Below are 22,526 nucleotides of genomic sequence, written 5' to 3'. Positions count from 1 at the left end.
AGGATGAAGAGGAGCTCATGAGGGGGGGTCACCAAACACATATGTAATGACACCATCCATGGCATTATGCCTATATTCGACATGACCCTGGAACCTACATTTAGAGACCCTCCTCCAACATATACCTGGACATCTCTGAGGATTCCTATCTTCATGGCCTCTGCTTCACAAAACAGGCTGCCACATAGTTGTGCCATCTACTGGAGGATGACATATAGACATCCGGAACAAGGTCAGACCTCTCTGTAGAAGCGTAGGTTACCACAGCTTGAAGCTTTCATGCTACTGAATCTTTCCAAGCCTCCCAGCCTTTCCAAGGCTCCAGGCACTCATTGCTTTCAAATATATATATTTAGCTCAGATTGGATATATGCAAGAGAACATTCCTACTACTATACCATGACAAAATGTCAAAATTGCAACTTCAGAAGACCAACAAGATTAATGTTTTTTTTTTAATTTCCCACAACTATAATCTTTGTTCATTTTCTGATTAAACTCACCAATTTGTGTTAGATTTGCAGTCAGGTTTGTGCTATGTACCCACTCCTATCAGAAATTGACTTAAGACTGCCCAAACACATTTCACAAACGTTTCTTACAGCCCACAGAAATCGACATTTATCTCAGAATTTAAATAAGAGTTTCTGCAATAATATCGGTTTATATCTAAATTACTTCCTTTCTGACGTTATGCCTCTGAATTGAGAGATTTTCTGATAGTAGTTTAAGATTCTGACCTGGTCAAAGAATATGAAAAAAAAAAGAGGCCTAGGTATCAGTGACCTTTCAACCTGATGGATAAAACCCTTTAGCTCTCTGCTAGTAAGGGTCCATGTGAAATGAGTTGAACTGTCTCAACCCAGCTCTTGGTGGAAGCTCAAAACTGTCCACAACTTTGTATCAAGTTATATCAGTAGGACTACAGGGATGGTAGATGGAGGAAATTCATTAGTGCAGTAGGAGCCATTTTTCTAAAGTTGGAGTTAAGGCAGATTCAGGCCTCGATTTAATGTTCAACAGTGCAGCAGTCCCTCAATACTGCACCAAAGTGTCAGCCTAGATTGTGTTCAAGTCTATGTAGTGGGACATGAACCCACAATCTTCTGACTCAGAGGTGGGGGTGATATGACTGAGTCAAGGCCGACACCTTAGCCTATGCTATACTGACTTGCGAATGTTTGAAGGAAAAAGACTTGCATTTATGTAGCGCCTTTCACGGTATTTTTTGGAAGTAGAGTCACTGTTGCAATGTAGGAATTGCGCACAGCAAGCTCCCACAAACAGCAATGTGCTAATGACCAGATAATCTATTTTAGTGATGTTGTTTGAGGGATAAAAATTGGCCAGGACATCGGGGTAACTCCCCTGCACTTCTTTGAAATAGTGCCATAGGATCTTTTACATTCACCCGAGACTGCAGACGGGACCTCGGTTTAACGTCCTATCTGAAAGACAGCACCTCCAACAGTACAGCGTTCCCTCAGAGTGTCAGCCTAGATTTTTGCGATCTAGTCTCTGGAGTGGGGCTTGAACCCACAATCTTCTGACTCAGAGGCGAAGATGCTACCCACTGAGCCACAGCTGATACATGTTTGGGCTAACATTTGTTGCTCAAAATTGAAAGGTAGACCAATCTTCCCAGTGCTGACATACTTTCAGATGAACATTTAAAAAAGACTAAGGGCCCGAACTTGGTCAATGCCATGGTCCACCCAAGTGCCGCCCAAAGGACCACTGAGACCTGGTGGTACTTTGCCAGGAAGATTCCTCTAAAAGATCTGCCAGTACTGCCCTGTGGCAAAAAACGGACTTCAGGCATGAATCTGGGCGGCAGCGGGCAGGAGCTCCCAATCTCAGCGGCAAATATAATCCTCACCAAAGGAGGGGGGAAAACACATAAAAATAAAAATTTACACAAAATTTAAAAATAAATCCACTGGAAAACCTTCAAGGGACCCCATCCACCTAAATCACTGAAAAAAATAAGTAAAAGAAGTTCAGTAACTGTTTTTTGAAGGTCTTCTTATTTACCGTTGGGGTTAGACCTGCATTCACTCAGTGGTCCTTCCCCGTGCTGCCGCCGACTCCCGCCTGCATCAAACTGGTAGCTGGGCGGGCGGGAGGACACTTACGCGCCCTGCGCGCTAGCGGCCGTCAGCGGGTGGTTCCCAGCGGTCCTCCCTTCCTGCCGGCGGGAGACCTAATGGAAAATGGCACCAAGGGTAGACCGCCCAAAAAACTCGGTGACAGTGGGCGGTAAGGCCACCAAGTTCGGGCCTTAAGGCAATACTTTAGAAAAACTTTTCAAGACTTATCACTTCAATACAAAACACTAGCAAGCACAAACTATTTTATCTCAAGAATCTAATTAAATGGAAATGTGAAAAAAAATCATTTTATAAACATGCAACTGAAAGCTGAATAATAGCTGATAAAATCCAGGCTCAGAACAGACATTGTTTATCTTGAAATACATCCGAGTACACTCAGCAACTCTCCACTGACATTTTTACATCACTGTCTAAGCCACTCTTCCGGCAACTCTAACCTCTGTAAGTAATTGTCTGCGATAGACATCAGCTGAAACTGACCTCCTTGGTCACTGTGAGATAAATATTTGCAGCTATTTAGTCTAACAAGCACTTCATTACAGAAGATCTGCACATAGCTATCATTTTGCTGCCCACGTCCTGAATCTTTGTTTACAAAATATGTGCTGTATTTGGTTAGGAGTTGGGGCGCTGCAATTATAAAATATAGCAACCCCCTTAAGTGTGCTTTTTAACTAAAATTAATTTAACCATTTTTGTCCATTTTTGCTTTTTCAGGACCCTTTGTGCCAGATATATTTTGAATAGAGTGTATTTTTTTGCAAAGTCCCTAAGGGACTCAATGTATGTCACAGAAGTATTGTATAATAACAGAACAGTCCTATGAAATAAATCTATTGCCCCCAACTTTCTGTAGATTCACATACAACTCAAAAAAGGCACTCCATGGAAAACTAACTGACTGAGAGGAGGTGGACAGGTTACCTCTTCCCAAGTTCTGCCATTGCTACTCTATAATGATTAATTATGCGGGAGAAGCCAACGTGACTCAATCGAAGATATTTATCTCCAATCTGCATCCAACATTCACCCAATGACCCCAGTTGAATGAATGAGATTTGGAACTCTCTATGTAGGGAATTAAAAGCTCAAATCTCCATTCTATTCCCCTCTAGCAGAACACACCAGACAATCAGCAACCTATTGTGCTTTTGGAAGTAACAATTGGGAATAAATGAATTTTCTAACTTTAGCATTTGTGGCATATATTGTGTCATTAGTTCCAAAATAATTCCAAATAGTTAACTGATATTTTAAAATGTATTATTTATTTACATTTTCTTAGAAATTTTAAAACATCTTTTCTAATACAATCAAAAAAAAATCAGTACCTTCAAAAAGTTGTTACAGTAAAAAGGAGGACAGACAGGGGTAAAGGAATAGAAAGACAGACTTTCTTGAAAATGGGGTGAAAAGGGCAAGCTAAAAGATGGTTTTGAGTGGGAACAGAAGGGAGACAGCAATAGACCCTGTTATAAGGCCAATAAGAGGGTTTTTCTGGTTCTGATGGAACCATGGAAGAACGATTACTGCCAGGGCATAAAAAGCATATGTTATCATATATTGTATACTTGGACTCACCGCGTACAACTTGTTGGCAGATGCAAAGTAATAAGAAAATTTTTCATCATTAATATTTTAAGAACATCTCGGATAAATTTTTGTCTTTGTGATCCGGGCGTAAAATATCGCCTGGGCGAGCACGAAGGGGAAACTACATGGAAGATTAATCACCTGTAACAGAGCCTCCCTGATTTTCTATCTATTCATTTAAATGGAAGAGCAGGCTCGGTTACAGGTGTGTGTTCCTCCCTAATATTGCTCTTTGCACTCTGCCAAATAATGCTTTATGCCCTGACAGTAAAGAAGATACTCTATCCTACTGTGCTTTGGTTCCAGTTTTATAAGAGAATTAACAACATTACTAATGCTTAGTGTTTAACACATAATCGGTTTTATTTAGTGATGCAAGGTATATTTCAGTAGCCATTATAGCGTATAATAACAAGTTAATTCAATCCTTCCAACATTATTAGTAAAGACGATAGGAAATCCCTGTCCTTACCTTGTTGTGCAGGTTTATTTCACCACGGCTGGGTGGGCTGCTGTTGTTCCAGCCACTCTCTTGCAAGATATCAGGGGTCTGTTCCCCGGTCTTTCTTGATACAATAAAATGTACTCGATCCTCACTTACCTAAATTATGATATACAGATGCAAGTCAAACAATTGGGAAACTAACAATAGTATTCCATACCAGAATTCTCACACATTATCTTCTGGTAAAGAAACAGAACACCAAAGATCAGTGAAAAATTGGATTCCGAGAGCTATAATAGAATGTATAAAAATTTAAATACACCAGCTCTTTCACAATTTCTATAATTACTTTATTGCAATGGTGCATTTTTATAACTGTTCTTACTACAGGTCTGTTTAAGAAGATACAAACATAATAATTAGGAACAGAAGTCAGCTATACGGCCCTTCGTGCCTGTTGATTGGGAAAGGGGAGGAGGAAGATTGGGGCAGGACACCATAGGATAGTGGCTGGCCTCAAGTTCATCGATGGGGGCAATGGCAGGGGGGGGGGGGGGGGAAAGAGAGGGATCCGGGAAGGCGATCAGGCGCCTTTGTGAGGGGGCTCTCTGATCACGGGGGTGGGCTAGGTAGGGTCCCTGGATCCAGGAGGCAAATATAAAGGCACATAGCTCTTGGATCCTGCAGTCCCCACCTTGCTGTAACTGCTGGGTTTTACGAAGTATGTAAAACCCATCCAGCTGCAGATAAAAACAAAATCCCGGTCCCGTCCCCGTCCAAACAGGAAGTGGGAAGGTTGGAGGCGTGTTCTGGTCAGGAATCCGATTTAACAATTTAACTACCCACACGCTCCAAACCCACCTGCTTTTTAAGGTTAAAATTCCCCCCAAAATATTTGTTTAAAGTCTCTGCCATTTCCTTATTCCCCATTATAATTTCTCCTGCCTCAGCCTCTAAAGGACCATTGTTTACTTTTGCCACTCTCTTCCTTTTTATATACTTGTAGAAGCTCCTACAATCTGTTTTTACATTTCTTGCTAGTTTACTCTCATTCTCTTTTCTCCCTTTTTAATCAATGTTTTGGTCATCCTTTGCTGGTTTCTAAAGCTCTTCCAATCCTCAGGCTTACTACTATTCTTCACAATATTATAAGTCTCTTCTTTTAATCGAATACTATTTCTTAACTTCTGTAGTTAGCCACAGATGGATCACTTTTGGAATGTATATTTGTTGAGAATTTTGGAATATTTCTTTAAATGTTTGCCACTGCTTATCTACCATTATATCTTTTAATCTAATTTTCTAATATACCTTAGCCAACTCGCCCCTCATACCTTTGTAACTGGCTTCATTTAAGTTTAAGACTTTTATTATGATCACTCTTTCCCAGAGGGTCCTTTACTATGAGATTACTAATTAACCCGGTCACATTACACAATACAAGATCTAAAATAACCTGTTCCCTGGTTGGTTCCATGGCATATTGTTCTAGGAAACTATCTCGAATGCATTCCATGAACTCATCCTCCAGACTACCCTTGGCAATTTGAATTGCCCGATCTATATGAAGATTAAAGTCCCCCGCGGTTATTGTATTACCTTGGTTATAAGCTCCTATTTGTTGATTAATACTCTGTTAGGGAGCCTATAAACTACACCCACCAGTGGTTTCTGCCCCTAGTTATTTCTTATCTCCACCTATACTGATTCTACTTCCTGATCTTTCGAGCCAAGATTCTTTCTCATTGCTGTCCTTATGGCATCCGTTATCAGGGTACCCCCCTTCTATTCCATTCTGTCTGTCTTTTCAAAACATTAAGTACCCTTGAATATTTAGTTCCCAACCTTGGTCACCTTGCAACCACCTCTCTGCAATGACTATTGGATCAAACCCATTTACTTCTATTTGTGCCACTAATTCATCTATATTGTTACGAACGCTTCGTTCAGAATAAGCCTTTAATTTTAACTTTTTATCATAATTCCCTGCTCTCACCTTATTTGCTGATGTACTATTACCAGTACATCACGTACTCTGTCCCTCCCTGTCACACTTAGCTTTATTATTACCTTTGAGGTTCTGTGTTTTAATTTGGACCCTTGCTCTTCAAACTCTCAGCAGAACTTCATTTCTAGTTCTACCTAGGTCGTTAGTTCCTACGTGAACCTCGACAACTGGATCCTCCCCTTCCTATCCCCATTCTTCTCCAGCCATAAGGAGATATCCTTAACCCTGGCACTGGGCAGGCAACACAGCCTTCGGAACTCTCGGTCGCGGCTGCAGAGGACAGTATCTATCCCCTTGACTAAACTGTCCTCTACCACAACTACATTCCTTTCACGCCCCTCACTTGAATAGCTTCCTGTACCATGGTGCCATGGTCAGTTTGCTCATCCACCCTGCAGACTCTTCCCTCATCCACAGGCAGCAAGAACCTCATAAATGCTGACTAAGGCCAAGGCTCCTCCAGCACTATGCCTGGGGTCCCCTTACCTGCCTGAGATGCAGTCACACCCTCCTGTCCCTGACAACTAACCAGACCTGTGCCACTACCTAACGTAAGGGGTGTGACTTCCTCCTGGATCAAAGTGTCCAGGCAACTCTCCCCCTCCCTGATGCCCCACAATGTCTGCACCTCGGACACCAGCACAACAACTGAGAACTGAAGTTCCTCGAGATGCAGACACGTAGTCGTCAGGGATCGCGATGCTCTCCACAAACTCCCACATGCTGCAGTTGTAGCACACCACCTGCACTGCCATCCTTATATAACTGTTTTATTTATTTAATAAATTAATTAGTTTATGTATTTAATTAACTTAGCTTATAATTTAATTTCTTAACCAATTACTAGATCCAGTTTAAGTTATAGGTAGATTAAATTATTTATCTGTAACACAAAGCACTACAAGTATTGGAGGCAAAAAGCAGCACCTCCTTCCCCCTCTGCTCCAAATTCCCACACTCTCCAAATTCCCAACTTCAACACTCTGTTAAGAGGCACTCCATTTAAGACCACCCTGTGCAGGCCACTCTCTTTACCGTTTACTCCTGTTCCCACATTTTGAAGTCAGCCAAAGTACTGTGAATGCTAATTTGTAAAATCTGAGATGATTGAACTGGCCTGAAATTGCTAACATAGAAACATAGAAACATAGAAAATAGGTGCAGGAGCAGGCCATTCAGCCCTTCTAGCCTGCACCGCCATTCAATGAGTTCATGGCTGAACATGAAACTTCAGTACCCCCTTCCTGCTTTCTCGCCATAACCCTTGATCCCCCGAGTAGTAAGTTGATTTCAAAATAATAGTTAGAAAATGAATACCAAAATACAGTCAGTAGCTGGGGCGAGACAGCTAGGACCACACAACAAACAATGTGTACAACAACTGGCAATACTAAAACATATAAAGAAAGAAAAAAAAGACTTGCATTTATATGGCGCCTTTTACGACCAGGGACATCCCAAAGCGCTTTGCAGCCAATAAAGTACTCTTTGAAGTTTAGTCATTGTTGTAAACCGGCAACCGATTTGCGCACAGCAAACTCCCACAAACAGCAATGTGATAATAACCAGATAATCTGTTTTTGTTATGTTGATTGAGGGATAAATAATTTCCAGGGCACCGGGGATAACTCCACTGCACTTCTTCGAAATAGTGCCTTGGGATCTTTTACGTCCACCTGAGCGAGCAGATGGGACCTTGGTTTAACGTCTCCTCTGAAAGACGGCACCTCTGACAGTGCAACGCTTCCTTAATACGGCACTGGGGTGTCAGCCTAGATTTTTGTGCTCAAGTCTCTAAAGTAGGACTTGAATCCACAACCTACTGACTCAGAGGCGAGTGTGCTACCAACTGAGCCACTATCTTTTGCAGAATCAATCTGGTAGATGAGGTATTTCTGAAGGAATTCTTTAAATATTCTGTTTTAAAAATATTGCACATCAGCATAAATTATGCTTTGAAAATTTCAGTTGTTAAATTTAAAAATAAATTAGTCTGCTTCAATTTATCCATTACTCACTAAGATCTTATTTGTGAAGCACCTATTAATCCATTCTTACCTTTCAAATAAATCCTTCTGGTTCAGACAAATGAATTACTGCTGAGTAATGTAACAAAAATACAATAAAATTGAATTGATGGCTGGGTCTGAAAGCCATAAAGCATATGTCAGGGTTGTGATTTCCCATGCATGCCAGTTACTTGAGTAGAGGTGGGTAAAGTTTACAACATCTTTTACAATTTCAGTTTATATATATAATATATATTCATATATACATATAAATATAAAAAGAACCGTCTAGAGTCATTGAAAAATTCCAAAACGAATCCAAAATTCTGAAACTAAATTCAAGCCTGAAGTACAATTTTACCTGAATGTTTATCCCTACAACTAACAAGTAGCTATTTCAATATTATCCATCACCAATAATGGCCAACATTCCTGCAGATTTGTATTTTTATTTGTATTTTCTAGCTAGCAAAATGCTGAGGTACAGAGGGATCTGGGGGTCCTTGTACATGAAACACAAAGTTAGCATGCAGATACAGCAAGTAATTAAGACGGTAAATGGAATGTTGGCCTTTATTGCAAGGGGGATAGAGTATAAAAGTAGGGAAGTCCTGCTCCAATTGTACAGCTGTGAGACCACACCTGGAGTACTGTGTATAGTTTTGGGCTCCTTATTTAAGGAGGGATGTACTTGCAGTGGAGGCAGTTCAGAGAAGGTTCACTCGGCTGATTCCTGAGATGAAGGGGTTGTCTTATGAAGAAATGTTGAGCAGGTTGGGCCTATACTCATTGGAGTTTAGAAGAATGAGAGGTGATCTTATTGAAACATAAGATTCTGAGGGGGCTTAACAAGGTAGATGCAGAGAGGATGTTTCCTCTCGTAGGGGGATCTAGAACTAGGGGCATAGTTTCAGAATTAAGGGTCGCCTATTTAAAATGGAAATGAGGAGGAATTTCTTCTCTCAGAGGGTCATGAATCTTTGGAATTCTGTACCCCAGAGAGGTATGGAGGCTGGGTCATTGAATATATTTAAGGTGGAGATAGACAGATTTTTGAATGATAAGGGAGTCAAGGGTTATGGGGAACGTGGAGCTGAGGCCAAGATCAGATCAGCCATGATCTTATTGAATGGCGGAGCAGACTTGAGGGGCCAAATGGCCTACTCCTGCTCCTATTTCTTATGTTCTTATGTATTTTCTGGTGGTTTGATTGTGGTCAGAACTGTATGCTTGGAATTATTTTCAGTACCAAAAATTCAGTTCTGCTTTCAAGGTCTGAATAGGTGGTACTCTTGTTTGTGTGTCTGATATTGATGACCATGTGGGTTTCAGAAGTATGTAATTTGTGGTCCAGCAGCTGTAGTTCCATCTGCCCTCTCCTAGTTTCTCACTGGAATCTATGTTACCTAGTCAATGTCAAGGATAATTCCTGAGTCTCAGTGGGAAGCAAATTCATGTAGTATGTGCCAGGTAAAAGTTAATGTCCAAGTATACAAGGAGACTGATATTCAGTCTTTGAAATTCAGTGTATGAATGATTAAATCTGTTTTTATTCCAACTCTACCCTCATTAGCCAGGGGTGTTCCATGCTATGTTACTGTTTGTACGTTTTCTATTTCATTGGATGGTGCTGCTTCTTGTTCTCATCCTGAGTTAGAGAATTTCATTACTTTTGCTTCTAACTTTCGCCCCTCCCTTACCTTCATGTGCTCCATCTCTGACTCTTCCCTTCCCTTCCTCAACCATGTTGTGGCGGCTGAGGGGTAGAAGTACCCTTGCAGTGGGTCGGCTGCCCCGACCAATCATCAGCGCGTCGCTGAGGACGTCAGCATAACGTAACAACGCCCCTCCCCTTCAGCTAAAGGGGAGGGCATCTGTGAGCTCCGCATATTTTTCACATAGGCTCACTGCGCCACCAGGGAGGGTTTCTGCTGGGCCAGCAGCCTGGCACCCAAGAGGGGGTACCAGGCTGCCTGTTGACGGCCTGGCCAAACCCGGGGGCATAATTCTCGCAATGTATGGGGGCAAAAAATACACTTGAGTAAGAAGCATACTATTTAAGTAAAAAGTACACTTAAACCATTAGGGAACGGCATAGAATCAGGTTAATGGGAGTAGCTTTGCTTGTGTGCTTATCCTTTAAAAAAATGCAGAACTAGCTATGAGAAACCAGAGCAAGGTTAACACTGTAGAGCAACACATTCCAAAAGGCTGAGATCGGCCCCACATGCTGTGGGAGATGGAGAGGTTGCGAAACCACTCAGCAGCCAGTCTGATAAGGGTTAACGAATCAATGTAACTCCGTAAATCAGTTGTAAGCCAACCGGTTGTCGGAAATTAGTGTTCACGAGGCCACCAAGCCTCGAAAACTGTCTAACTGAGTGTGTAGAACCCTTGTTCTTTGAAGGTTCATTCCTAGGTGGCTAGGTCTGGAACGCTTCCCCTGCATATGCTTGAATAAAGATCGGAGTAGTGAATCAAGGTTTTGTTTGAGTGATTCCGTGATCGTTATGAGGGTGGGTGCCGACTCCTTATTTTAGGGAATCCACCTTAAAGAAGAGAAGACTTCTTTGTACCCCAACAGCTGACAATAAAAAATAAAATGGCGTCGCCAGCAGCACCACCTCCCCTTTAAGGTAGGCCGCGCTGCCGACCAACAAGACGCGCACCAACAGAAAAAGCTGTTGGGGGCACCGACTGGCGGCGGCGCCGCTCCCGCGGGGCAATTCCACTAAAAGGGATATTTCCACGGGGCAATTTTGGGAAGGGGTCGCCGCTGGTCGGCAAGGGGTTGGTGCCTGTATGCCGTGGTGGGAAAATGGGCGGAGCGGTCCCCTGAACCGCTCCAACGCAGAGGAAGGGCAATGTTTAAAATGGCAGCCCCTTCGCGGAGACTTGTCGGCCATTCCGCGCCGCACCGTGGCCGCTGCTTTCAGCTGGCCAGAGGCCTTATCTAAAAGGGCAATTTCAGCCCCTTAAAGTTTAGTCACTGTTATAATGTAGGGGAAAACGGGAGCTAATTTACACATTGCAAGGTTTCACAACACCAATGAGATAAATAACCAGATAATCTGTTCGTTTTGTGATGCTCATTGAGAGATAACTGTGGGTCAAGACATCCAGGGGAACTTGCTTGCTCTTCTTCAAAACGTGCCATGGGATCTTTTACGTTCACCTGAGCACGCATTCAGGGCCTCGTTTTAATATCTCATCTGAAAGACGGCACCTCTGACAGTGCAATACTCCCTCAGTACTCAAGTTTCTGAAATTGAGTTTGAAGCATGACCTTCTGACTCAGAGGAAAGAGTGCCACTAATGAACCAAGGGTGAGACTTTGTTATTCCAATCTTTCCCAAGTCAGTGAATTCATCCATTACATCTTATTTAATACAGAGCTATTTATTACTAGACTAGCTTCAGGACTTAAATACTGTATCAATTTAACTATTCTTTCTCACAGGAACATAGGAATTGCTAAACAAAAAAGACCACGGTCCATCTAGTTTACCTTCTAGCATCCTGGTAGTCTGATGATGGTCGTCATCAAGATCCATGGCGCGGCCCTGGATAACGTGGACCACTTCCTATATCTCGGGAGCCTCCTATCAACAAGAGCAGGCATTGACGACGAGATCCAACACTGCCTCCAGCCTTCGGCTGCCTGAGGAAAAGAGTGTTTGAAGACCAGGCCCTCAAAACTGCCACCAAGCTCATGGTCTACAGGGCTGTAGTGATACCCGCCCTCCTGTATGGCTCAGAAACATAGAAACAGAGAAAATAGGTGCAGGAGTAGGCCATTCGGCCCTTCAAGCCTGCACCACCATTTAATATGATCATGGCTGATCATGCAACTTCAGTACCCTCTGCCTGTTTTCTCTCCATACCCCTTGATCCCTTTAGCCGTAAGGGTCACATCTAACGCCTTTTTGGACCATGTACAGTAGACACCTCAGGTCGCTGGAGAAATATCACCAACGATGTCTCCGCAAGATCCTACAAATCCCCATGGAGGACAGATGCACCAACATTAGCGTCCTTGACCAGGCCAACATCCCCAGCATCGAAGCACTGACCACACTTGATCAGCTCCACTGGGCAGGCCACATAGTTCGCATGCCAGACACGAGACTCCCAAAGCAAGTACTCTACTCGGAACTCCTTCACAGCAAACGAGCCAAAGGTGGGCAGTGGAAACATTACAAGGACACCCTCAAAGCCTCCCTGATAAAGTACAACATCCCCACTGACACCTGGGTGTCCCTGGCCAAAGACCGCCCTAAGTGGAGGAAGCGCATCTGGGAGGGTGCTGAGCACCTTGAGTTTCATCGCCGAGAGCATGCAGAAATCAAGCGCAGGCAGCGGAAAGAGCGCGCAACAAACCAATTCTACCCACCACTTCCCTCAACAACTTTCTGCCCCACCTGTGACAGAGACTGTGGTTCTCGTTTTGGACTGTACAGCCATCTAAGAACTCATGTTAAAAGTGGAAGCAAGTCTTCCTCGACTCCGAGGGACTACCTATGATGATGATGATGATGATGGTGAAGAATCGATGATACAATGATATGCAGAGCTTTGCAGTCACGGCAGTTAACCGCATCAGTTATAAATAATTTTGTGTTCATAAAACTAACCTGTATAAAATGTGCTGCAATTTCAGGAGACCCTTGGCGAAGATCGTGTCCATTGATGGCCAGTACCCGGTCATTCACTTGCAGCTGGCCATCTTGGGCAGCTAGGCCTCCTTCAAGTAAATTAAATATAAAAACTCCAGATTCATCAGACCTGCGGACCAACTTTATTCCCAGCTGTTGATCAGCACTCTTGTGGAGAATAACATGGAAGCTGTCATCTCTGGAGCAGTTACTTTCAATGCTGCTTCTGCACTTGTAGAGCTGTTCTCGGAGCACACTCAGCAGCAGGATCTGGCAGGGCTGTTTCAATACTGCCAGTGCATAGTTATGAGGTACACTTTTAATGTCAGTTCCATTTACCTGGACAAAAAATATTATAATCATAAACACAAAATTAAGACATTGAAATGAGGGGTTATTATTATTAAAAAACAGATTTTCAATAGCATTTGTGGTAAGCTGGAGCACACTGTTTTATAATGGGAGTGCCATTAACAAAATGTGATGAGGAAAGTGTTGCAAGAAGTAAGTGACAATTACAGGAAATGCGTGCTTCATGCAAGACTATTATATATATATATATATATATGCGCAAAATACATATATTGTATTATGGATTCCAAGATCTCCCATGGCTTGCTATTGATGTTGGGATATGTTGTTTTATAAGGATAGGAATGTTAAATAATGTATTGCACAAATTATTATTCGACTGATAAGGTGGCACTAGATCCCTTTTAAGGCCACAAAGTTGTGCTGTAAACAGCCTTAGGATAATCTGAGTTTAATGTTTTGATGAGGGAACAGTGTCTGTTCAGTTTCCAGATCAGGACCGAGGATGAATTGGCTGTTTGTCTTTCTCTTTTTATTTAAAGTGTAATTACTAATGTTATTTTTTTTTAAACCATAGACTACAGACCTTCTGACCTGTGTTAACAAAATGGGGTAAGCTTCTTTGAATTTTGCAAATGTCTTTCTGCTTTTTTTAAATAGATTGTTTCAACAAAACTTGCATGTGAGCCAACCAGATACAAACATTTTTGCCTGGAATATATATATTTTTAGTTGTTCATGGGATGTGGGCGTCGCTGGCAAGGCCAGCATTTAATGCCCATCCCTAATTGCCCTCGAGAAGGTGATGGTGAGCCGCCTTCCTGAACTGCTGCAGTCCGTGTGGTGAAGGTACTCCCACAGTGTTGTCAGGGAGGGAGTGCCAGGATTATGACTCAGTGGTGATGAAGGAATGGCAATATATTTCCAAGTCAGAAAGTAAAATAAATGACACAGAAAATGTGAGAAAGCAGACAGGAAATACAGCACATCTACTATTATTATATTACATCAATATTTAGTATTGAGTTAGTATTAACTAATTAGTTAAGCCTACTTATTTGATTGGATCCTCAGTAAATTGGTTGAAATCTTGAGTCATTAAATGTTAAACTGAAACCATATTTTTATAGGTTCATAATATTTTTTGTTCAGTAGAAGTGTTTTATACCCTTGTAAAATTGAAGCCAACAGCAAACAAAGAAAGGCTGAGGTGGCTAACTTATTCATATTCGGAAATTAACTATTGGCAACTTGAGGTCAAAACATGGGATATTTAAAAATAACTCACAATTTTTCAGATTTGTGGTCCACACAGAGATACCAGAAACTGGCGGGGGGTGGGGGAGGAAGCATCAAATAAATACAGCATACACCACTGCTATGTTCCAAAACATAGTAAGGAACTTATTAAATTACTTTCTCCCACTGATGCGATTAAGACAGTAAGGTCCAACAGGCTTAGAAGACTCCAGAGAACCATGAGTGAGGGATTCAGAGAACATTGTGGTGCAATAAGCAGAACAGCGACCAACACGAGGACTTGGCCTCGGACTCTTGCAAAGAAAAGACAAACTTGTTTATTTGGGATAGAATTTCTGCGGGGGTGCCCTGATTTCCTGGCATAAATTCGATGGAAACCTCAGAGACATAGAAAAAAACATTATGCCATTATGGGGGGCTTTCTGCTGAACTTCCACCAAGGCCAGCATTTATTGCCCATCCCTCATTGCCCTCGAGAAGGTGGTGGTGAGCTGCATTTTTGAACCACTACAATCCTTGTGGTGAAGGTACTCCCAGAGTATTGTTAGGGAGGGAGTTCCAGGATTTTGACCCAGCGACGAGGAAGGAAGAATGGTGTGTAACTTGGAGGTTCTTGGTGTTCCCATGCATTTTGTCCTTCTAGGTGGTAGAGGTCATGGGTTTGGGAAGTGCTGTTAAAGAAGTCTTGGCGAGTTGCTGCAGTGCATCTTGTAGATGGTACACACTGCAGCCTCAGTGCCCCCGTGGTGGAGGGAATGAATGTTTAAGGTGGTAGTTGGTGTGCCGATCAAGTGGGCTGCTTTGTCCTGGATGGTGTCGAGCTTCTTGAATGTTGTTGGAGCTGCACTCATCCAGGCAAGTGGAGAGTATTCCATCATAATCCTGACTTGTGTCTTGTAGATGGTGGAAAGGCTTTGGGGAGTCAGGAGGTGAGACACTAGCTGCAGAATACCCGGCCTCTGACCTGTTCTTGTAGCCACAGTATTTATGTTAAGTTTCTGATCCATGGTGACCCCCAAGATGTTGGTGGTGGGGGATTCAGCGATGGTAACGCCGTTGAACGTCAAGGGGCGTTGGTTAGAGATAGCCATTGCCAGGCACTTGTGTGATGCGAATGTTACTTGCCACTTATCAGCCCAAGCCTGAATGTCACCCAGGCATGAACTGCTTCATTCTCTGAGGAGCTGCGAATGGAACTGAACACTGTGCAATCATCAGCAAACATCCCCACGTCTGACCTTATGATGGAGGGAAGGTCATTGATGAAGCAGCTAAAGTAGGGCCTAGGACGGTCCTGAGGAACTCCTGCCGCGAACTCCTGGGGCTGTGACGATTGGCCTCCAACAACCACAACCATCAACAACAGGCGATCAGGGTCACTGCAGCAGAATTTCCAGGTAATAGTGCCTTTCACTTCCTCAGGGCTTCCCAAAGCATTTCACAGCCAATTAATTATTTCTGACATATAGTCACCAGTTATGTAGGTAAATACACTAACCGATTTGCACACAGCAAGGTTCCACAAACAGCAAATGAGATGAACAACCAGCTAATTAATCTATTATGATGTAGGCAGAAGCACAAGAACAGTTGGGCAGCTCTCAATTCCCCTTCAGTTCCTGGTCTGTTAACTGCCTCACAATGCAAGCTGGAATAGGATGGGTTATTCCTGGAACAAAATCAAGACTGTCTGAGTCTGCAACATGTCATGATAAGGACCCAGTTGAAGAATATTTATCCCTCCAATCGTACACCATGTGGGAGTAGCACAGTAGAAGAAATCACTGCACAAGCATGTACATACAAGAGGAAACACATGTTAAAAGCACACTCCACATCTCAATTATTATTTTCAATAAAGACACATTGCACTATGTTAAAACTCTTCCACCATTGTTTTCTTTTAAAATTTATGTTTCCCACATGAACAGAAGTAATAGAGAATGGTTATTTGAAAAAAACTGTCCAATTAAACATGAAGACAGTCTTCAATCATATCCTGGTAAACCGGTTTCCTCACAATTATTCTGTATTACACTATGCCCTGGAGAAAGTGACATCGTAATGCTGCATGCTACACAACAAAGAAACACATGTTTGTTTGCAGAAAAGCAGCAACAGGTCAGAGCAGAGGACAAGGTTGGGCAGAGTCTGCTAGCTCTTTGCCATTCTCCTCCATTTTCTACCTGAACTTTAACTTGTTGCTACTTCTCTGAATCACAAACGGGTTGATCCTTGTAAAGTTTCCTTCAATTGCCTTGAAAGAGCTAATGGGCGATGGGGGTTGGAATCACTGTTACCACCAGTGCAGCGTTAACGTTGCTCCTTGGCTGCATGTTCGGTTCCAGGAAATGGCATAATTCAACAATGGATTTATTTGTAAGATATTGCCTCCTCACACATTGCTTTCCTGTAGCCGCAAGAAAACTCTTTCAGCTGCAGTAGACATTCTGCCCGGGACGATAGTTATCCTGGTGGTCCTCCACCTATGGCCTTGAATTTTCTCCTCCTCTTCTCTTCTGCCAACATGTCTACCCAAGTGAGATTGCTGATGCACCAAGGTGTTGTGTGGACTGAAACAGCTGAGTCACTCTTTTCAATCTACTCTGTTCTCCTCCATACTGGACCACTGCCAACTTTCTTCGCTGCCTCATGCCACCCTTATTGCAGGCATCATTAATGACAAGTGTCCTTGAGGGAAAGCATGAGTAAATTTCCAAGTCTGTTGTTAACTGATGCTCAACAAGTTAACAAGTGTGGTGGGGAATCTTGCCAACTGAAAACACATGTCGGAAATTCGGGCATGCATTGCCTAGAATTTTCTGACCACTCATTTCAATGATAGTAAATTGTAGACCATGTGAATCTGAATTTCTGATCTACGCTGCTGTGGGACAAGCCTCCTGACAGGAGGCCAGACTCCGATGACCTCTTGACTGTACAGGTACAATCTAAGCTGGGGAGGAGCCAGTGCTAGGGCCTATACCATTGATTGGATGCCCAAATGTATGCATTAAGGTTGGTGGTAGACAAACAAATATATTCAAGGGATTTGCATGGCAATAGCACTGGAAGAGAAATGCCCAGTTCTGGAGTAGCCTGTTGGCACAAATTGAGATAACGATGATGACGATAGGAGGCTGCTCAGGAAAGCTTTGGAATAGACAGGTCTGGAAATGGTTTCAGCAGCAGGTAGACACAGAGGTGGGGGATGTTATGGACAATAGAATTCACTGCAGAGTGGTCGAACGTGCGATTTTAGCCACATACATAGTAAGTTCCTGGTGCAGCTGGGCAATCAGGAGATGATAAGGAGGAGCAAAGTGATTTCAAAGAGGAAGTCAGTCACACTATGCCACTCTCATTCACCCCCAGGTCCAGCCAGTTACAGAGCATTAGGAATTGGGGGAAGGGACAAACAGATTGCCTAACACCTTTCTCAGCTGTACAATATGCATACTACAAGGAACTAAAGGAAGGAGGATACAATTTATATTTAGAAATATTTCCACAATGTGCAGTACCTCTAGAATCATATCTCCTGGTAAAAGTCTGCCATCTTTAGCAATGGCACCATCTCGATAAATATCTTGTATAACAATATTCTCCATAGGATTTTCACATCCTCCCACAATGCTGATGCCAAGGCTTGCATGTGCATCTGAGCGATTAATCTTGATTGTTGTAACTTCACCATCTGGAATTAAATAATGTAGTCTGGGAAATGCTAGAAATACAAAAACAAACATGATTGAATGTCGGAGTCTGTCCTTGTGTTAAATAGTTTAATACGTTACATTGCAAATATGACCTGCAACACACGTGTTCATGTTCCATTCGTGAAATATCAATGTTTTGGCTAAACTTACTCATGGAACCACCACAGATTTTGCATTCTCTATAAACATGGGTTTATTGTGCAGAAGTATACAATATTAAATATGTAACACTGGATTAAATTTCTACATGTGGTAAGGTAGTCCGGCAGTAGAGCTGCAGTTCAGTATGGCTAGAAATTAAAATTACAAAGTATTACAAAGTACTCACAGGACAAAACAGGCCATTCGGTCCAACAGGACCATGCCAGCGTTTATGCTCCACACCCCTCTTCATCTAACCTGACTTAAACTCTCGAGAATCGAATGATTATTGCAATTTGTCTGTGATAGCTTGTGCAGGAATGTTGCTAGATCTTTGCAGACATCTCTGCTCAAGTCCCATGCATGTGGGAGAAAGAGAAAGTTGCAACAGAGCCTTCACCCCTACTGAAACTGTCATCATCATAGGCGGTCCCTCGAACGAGGATGCCTTGCTTCCATGAATTCACAGGTGTTTCGATGAAGAACCCGATGTTCCAGTCCTGAACTCCAATTGAGGGGTTGGAAGATGCCTGTGCGTTAATTTTTTTCTACATCAGCCACCACATGGGCTCGACTTTATCCAGTGGCAAGTGTTAACCAGGACGACTGGAGACCTGCTCTGCTCCACAGATCCAGTGCACACACATATCGCAGTGTGGGGTGGCCCGTGCTACTCCGGGCCCTCGGCTCTTCTGGGCTCCATACCCTCATCTGTCGCACCTCCACCACGATCTATCGCTGGTCCTCCGCCATAAACATTCACCGCATCTCGCCACAAACACTCGCCAACCTTCCCACTCCTCTATACCTGGACCCTGCCGATGTTCCTGCCCACGCAACAAAACGGCGACCAGGGTTTTGATGACGTCACGCAGTCGCCCATCTCAAAATCATCACATACTTGGAGCAGCTCACGCTGGAGGTTGGAAACTGTACCTCGCATTAGATGACCAGAAAACAGCACTGGCAGCAATCATGAGATGAGCTCATTAGCTGAATTATGCAAAGGAGGCTACGGCAACCATTGTAAGAACTACACGGAACAAGAAAATAGAAATATAATAAGTAATAAAACTTTCAATAAATTACAAATTGTTTACAGAATTTTTTTTTTAAAAAAAGGGCCTGACAAAGCTTGCTGTCAAATCTGTATTATCACAGCACTATCTTCACTGCAGGAGAAAGCCTGCACCTACACTGCTGTGACTGTTCCTACTTCCAGAGTCAATGGTCGGAATTTTCTGAGGTAAGAGCAGGTGGGTTGGAGGCATGGGGAGGAAGTGAAAGTTCAAAAAAATGTGAATCCCAACTCTCCTCCAAACCGGCCATTTTCACCTTTCGTGGGACGGGTGGTGGGCTGCCAAGAGGCGGGTGGGCAATTATAATGAATCCTGAAGCCCCTACTTTAACCGGCTTTGCAGGTTTTACTGCAGGCGGCCAGGGATCCTGGGGCCACCTCAGCCTCGGGGAGCAATCCTTGTGGGCCGGGAGGAGCAGGAGTGCTTCCTCTTGGTTCCCCAAGCTCCCCCACCATCAGCCCTTCCCAGGGATCAGACCCCACCAGAGATCGCGATTCGGCCCCGAGGTTGGGGATTGGACCTCCCCCCTCTCCCCAACACCCTGGGCCCAACACTGAGCTGTTGCTGCGGCCACCTTCTCCGAGTTCCCCGAACGAGTGAAAGCCGGCCTGTCAATCAGGCTGACTTCCAGGAGGGGAACCTGCCCCGGACGTCGCATGAATGCTGTGGAGTTAATGCTCCACAGCGAGCGGGGAAACCCAATCTTCTGTGTTTTCTGCTGCCTCCCAGGTCCCCCCGCACCATGCGCGTGGGACCCGGGAAAATCCAGCCCAACCTCTTTGGCTTCGCTTTCATTATTTTCTATAAATAAAAATATATGTAATGAGAGATGTAATTGGGGATAGCGTATCAGCTATGGCTCAGTTGGTAGCAATCTCGTTTCTGAGTCCTAAGATTGTGGGTTCAAGCACCACTCCAGAGGTTTGAGCACAAAATCTAGGCTGACGTTCTGGTGCAGTACTGAGTGAGTGCTGCATTGTCGGAGGTGCCATCTTTCGGATGAGACATTGGGCTCAATTTTCTCCACTGATTTGCGCCGTTTTTTTGGTGTGCGCCGCTTTTTTTGGCCTAAATTTTAAAAATCCAAGTTTCCCCAAAGATTGTGCGCCAGTGTAACTCAGTTAGTTACATTTTTTTAAGTGCGTTTTTTTTTTTGCGTCATGATATCTGATACCTGCGCCAGTTTTTCACAATTATGCAAGTTTGGCCAACTTACATTTCCCCTAGGACGGTGGATGTGACCACTCCCGAAAAACCTTCTGGGCACTTAAGAAAAACCAGCGCACATCAAAAAATCGACGCAAAAAGGCGCCATTGTTTTTAGGCAAAGTTTTGGAGGGAGTCAATAGCACATAAATATGCATCGTCAAGCTTAAATTTTTCAAACTTAAAACGCAGAAAACGGAAGTTTCATGGAATTCTTTGAAGTTTTGATTTTTTTTTTTTTTAAAAAGTACCACGCCACCACCGAACATCTCCAAACCGGGCTCGAGGGTCAGAGCGTCGGCCGGCAGAATTTGGCCCTCGTCCAGACACAGGGGCTTGGGGCTCGGCTTGAAAAGAAGCCCGGGGGGGTGGGTGGAAGGTGAACTGAAGGCATGAGAAGCCTTACTCCATGCCACCATGCATCAAATGAAGCCCCGGTGGGGGGGAGGGGTGATGTTTCCCGATCATTGCGGCTGCTCAGACCTGGGTGTGGTCCATACTTAGGGCTGCGACCTTGGGGACAGAGAGAACAAAGAACCTTGTCCTGCCTGCCTACTGTTTTGAGCTTTTTGCAAAAGGTACAATATAATCACGGGGGCAATCCTAACAATGCCATAGATTGTGCAAGCTTTCTGCATGATGGTGCTGCGGAGACGACAATTGATTCGATGTCATCGCATGAAGAACCTCAGAGCCCATAGGGTGATGGGCAGGAGGCCTTACCCACCTCGGGTATAGCGAGACAGGCATTCATACCTGCACCCCAGTGATGCAGACTGTGCCAGAAGACTGCGTTTCTGCAAAGAAGTTGTAACTGAGATCAGTGAGTTAGAAAAAGCCGACCTGCAACCTAGAAGCGTCAGGAGGACTGCTTTGTCAGTTGAGTGAAGGTTACAGCTGCACTTTCATTCTATGCATCTGGATCGTTCCAGGCCACAACTGGGGATGTGTGCGCCATTTCTCAACATGCATGACATATCTGCATTCGGCTGGTGACTGCTGCACTATATGCCTGGAGGACTGACTACATAAAGTTCCCCATGACCACCTAGGCAATGTGTAAAAGGGCTGTGGGCTTCTCCAGGATTGCTGGCTTCCCAAAGGTACAGGGCTGCATTGATTGTACCCATATCGCCTTGCGAGCACCTTTGGAGGATTCCGAGATGTACAGGAACAGAAAAGGCTTCCACTCTGTTAATGTGCAACTCGTGAGTGACAACATGCATCGCATCATGTCAGTTGATGCAAGATACCCTGGGAGCACCCATGATGTATTCATCCTAAGCAAGAGCGCTATATCTGTCATGTTTCAACAGCAGCCAGAAGGGCAGAGCTGGCTGCTGGGAGATAAAGGGTATGGTCTCGCCACCTGGCTCATGACGCCCTTACGCATAACCCGGACAGAAGCTGATCGGGAATACAACATGTCACACATTGCGATGCGCAGCATTAGAGAGAAGACCATTAGCATCTTGAAGCAGCGTTTCCGATGCCTGGACCATTCCGTAAGCTACTTGCAATATTCCCCTGGGATTGTCGGTCAGTTCATTGTTGTGTGCTGCATGATGCATAACTTAGTCATCATGAGGCAGTAGCAACTGGTAGTAGAAGACCAACCTGAGGTGAGAGTGGCTGATGATCATGAGGATGATGCAGATGAGGAGGAGGAGGAGGAGGAGGACGAGGAAACAATGCAACTACCTGAACCCGGAGCACGACGGCAGAGGAGGGCGGGCCATCGTGCCCCTTTAATGATTGCTCGAGCCTTGCGCCAGCAGCTCATCCACATGAACATTTTGTGGCCTGAAGGCTCAGCGACAACTATTCCACATGGATCATGTTTACTGTTTGGAGCTGTTCCGTAATGTTGTGTTGTGTTAATGGAACAAATGATGGAAATGATTCTTGTTGACTTCAAAAAGTTGTGTTAATAATGGAACAAATAATGTAAATGATTCAGTTATAATGTAAAATATATGTTATTC

The 22,526-nt window shown here is 43.7% G+C and overlaps 1 protein-coding gene across 1 annotated transcript in view; it reads right to left on the bottom strand.

Annotated features, from left to right (window-relative positions):
* The window catches only part of lnx1 (ligand of numb-protein X 1), a 370,671-nt gene that overhangs the window by 65,591 nt on the left and 282,554 nt on the right, over positions 1-22,526 (bottom strand). Inside the window, exons 5-7 of the mRNA XM_070870019.1 lie at positions 17,921-18,123; positions 12,804-13,163; positions 4,180-4,308 (exon numbers count right to left, since the gene is read on the bottom strand). Coding sequence (XP_070726120.1) covers positions 4,180-4,308; positions 12,804-13,163; positions 17,921-18,123 — 692 coding nt within the window. The remainder of the gene's footprint in view (positions 1-4,179; positions 4,309-12,803; positions 13,164-17,920; positions 18,124-22,526) is intronic.

This window comes from Pristiophorus japonicus, chromosome 2, assembly GCF_044704955.1.
Source record: "Pristiophorus japonicus isolate sPriJap1 chromosome 2, sPriJap1.hap1, whole genome shotgun sequence".
In the NCBI taxonomy this organism is placed as follows: domain Eukaryota; kingdom Metazoa; phylum Chordata; class Chondrichthyes; family Pristiophoridae; genus Pristiophorus; species Pristiophorus japonicus.
This window is presented reverse-complemented; position numbering and strand designations above follow the sequence as displayed.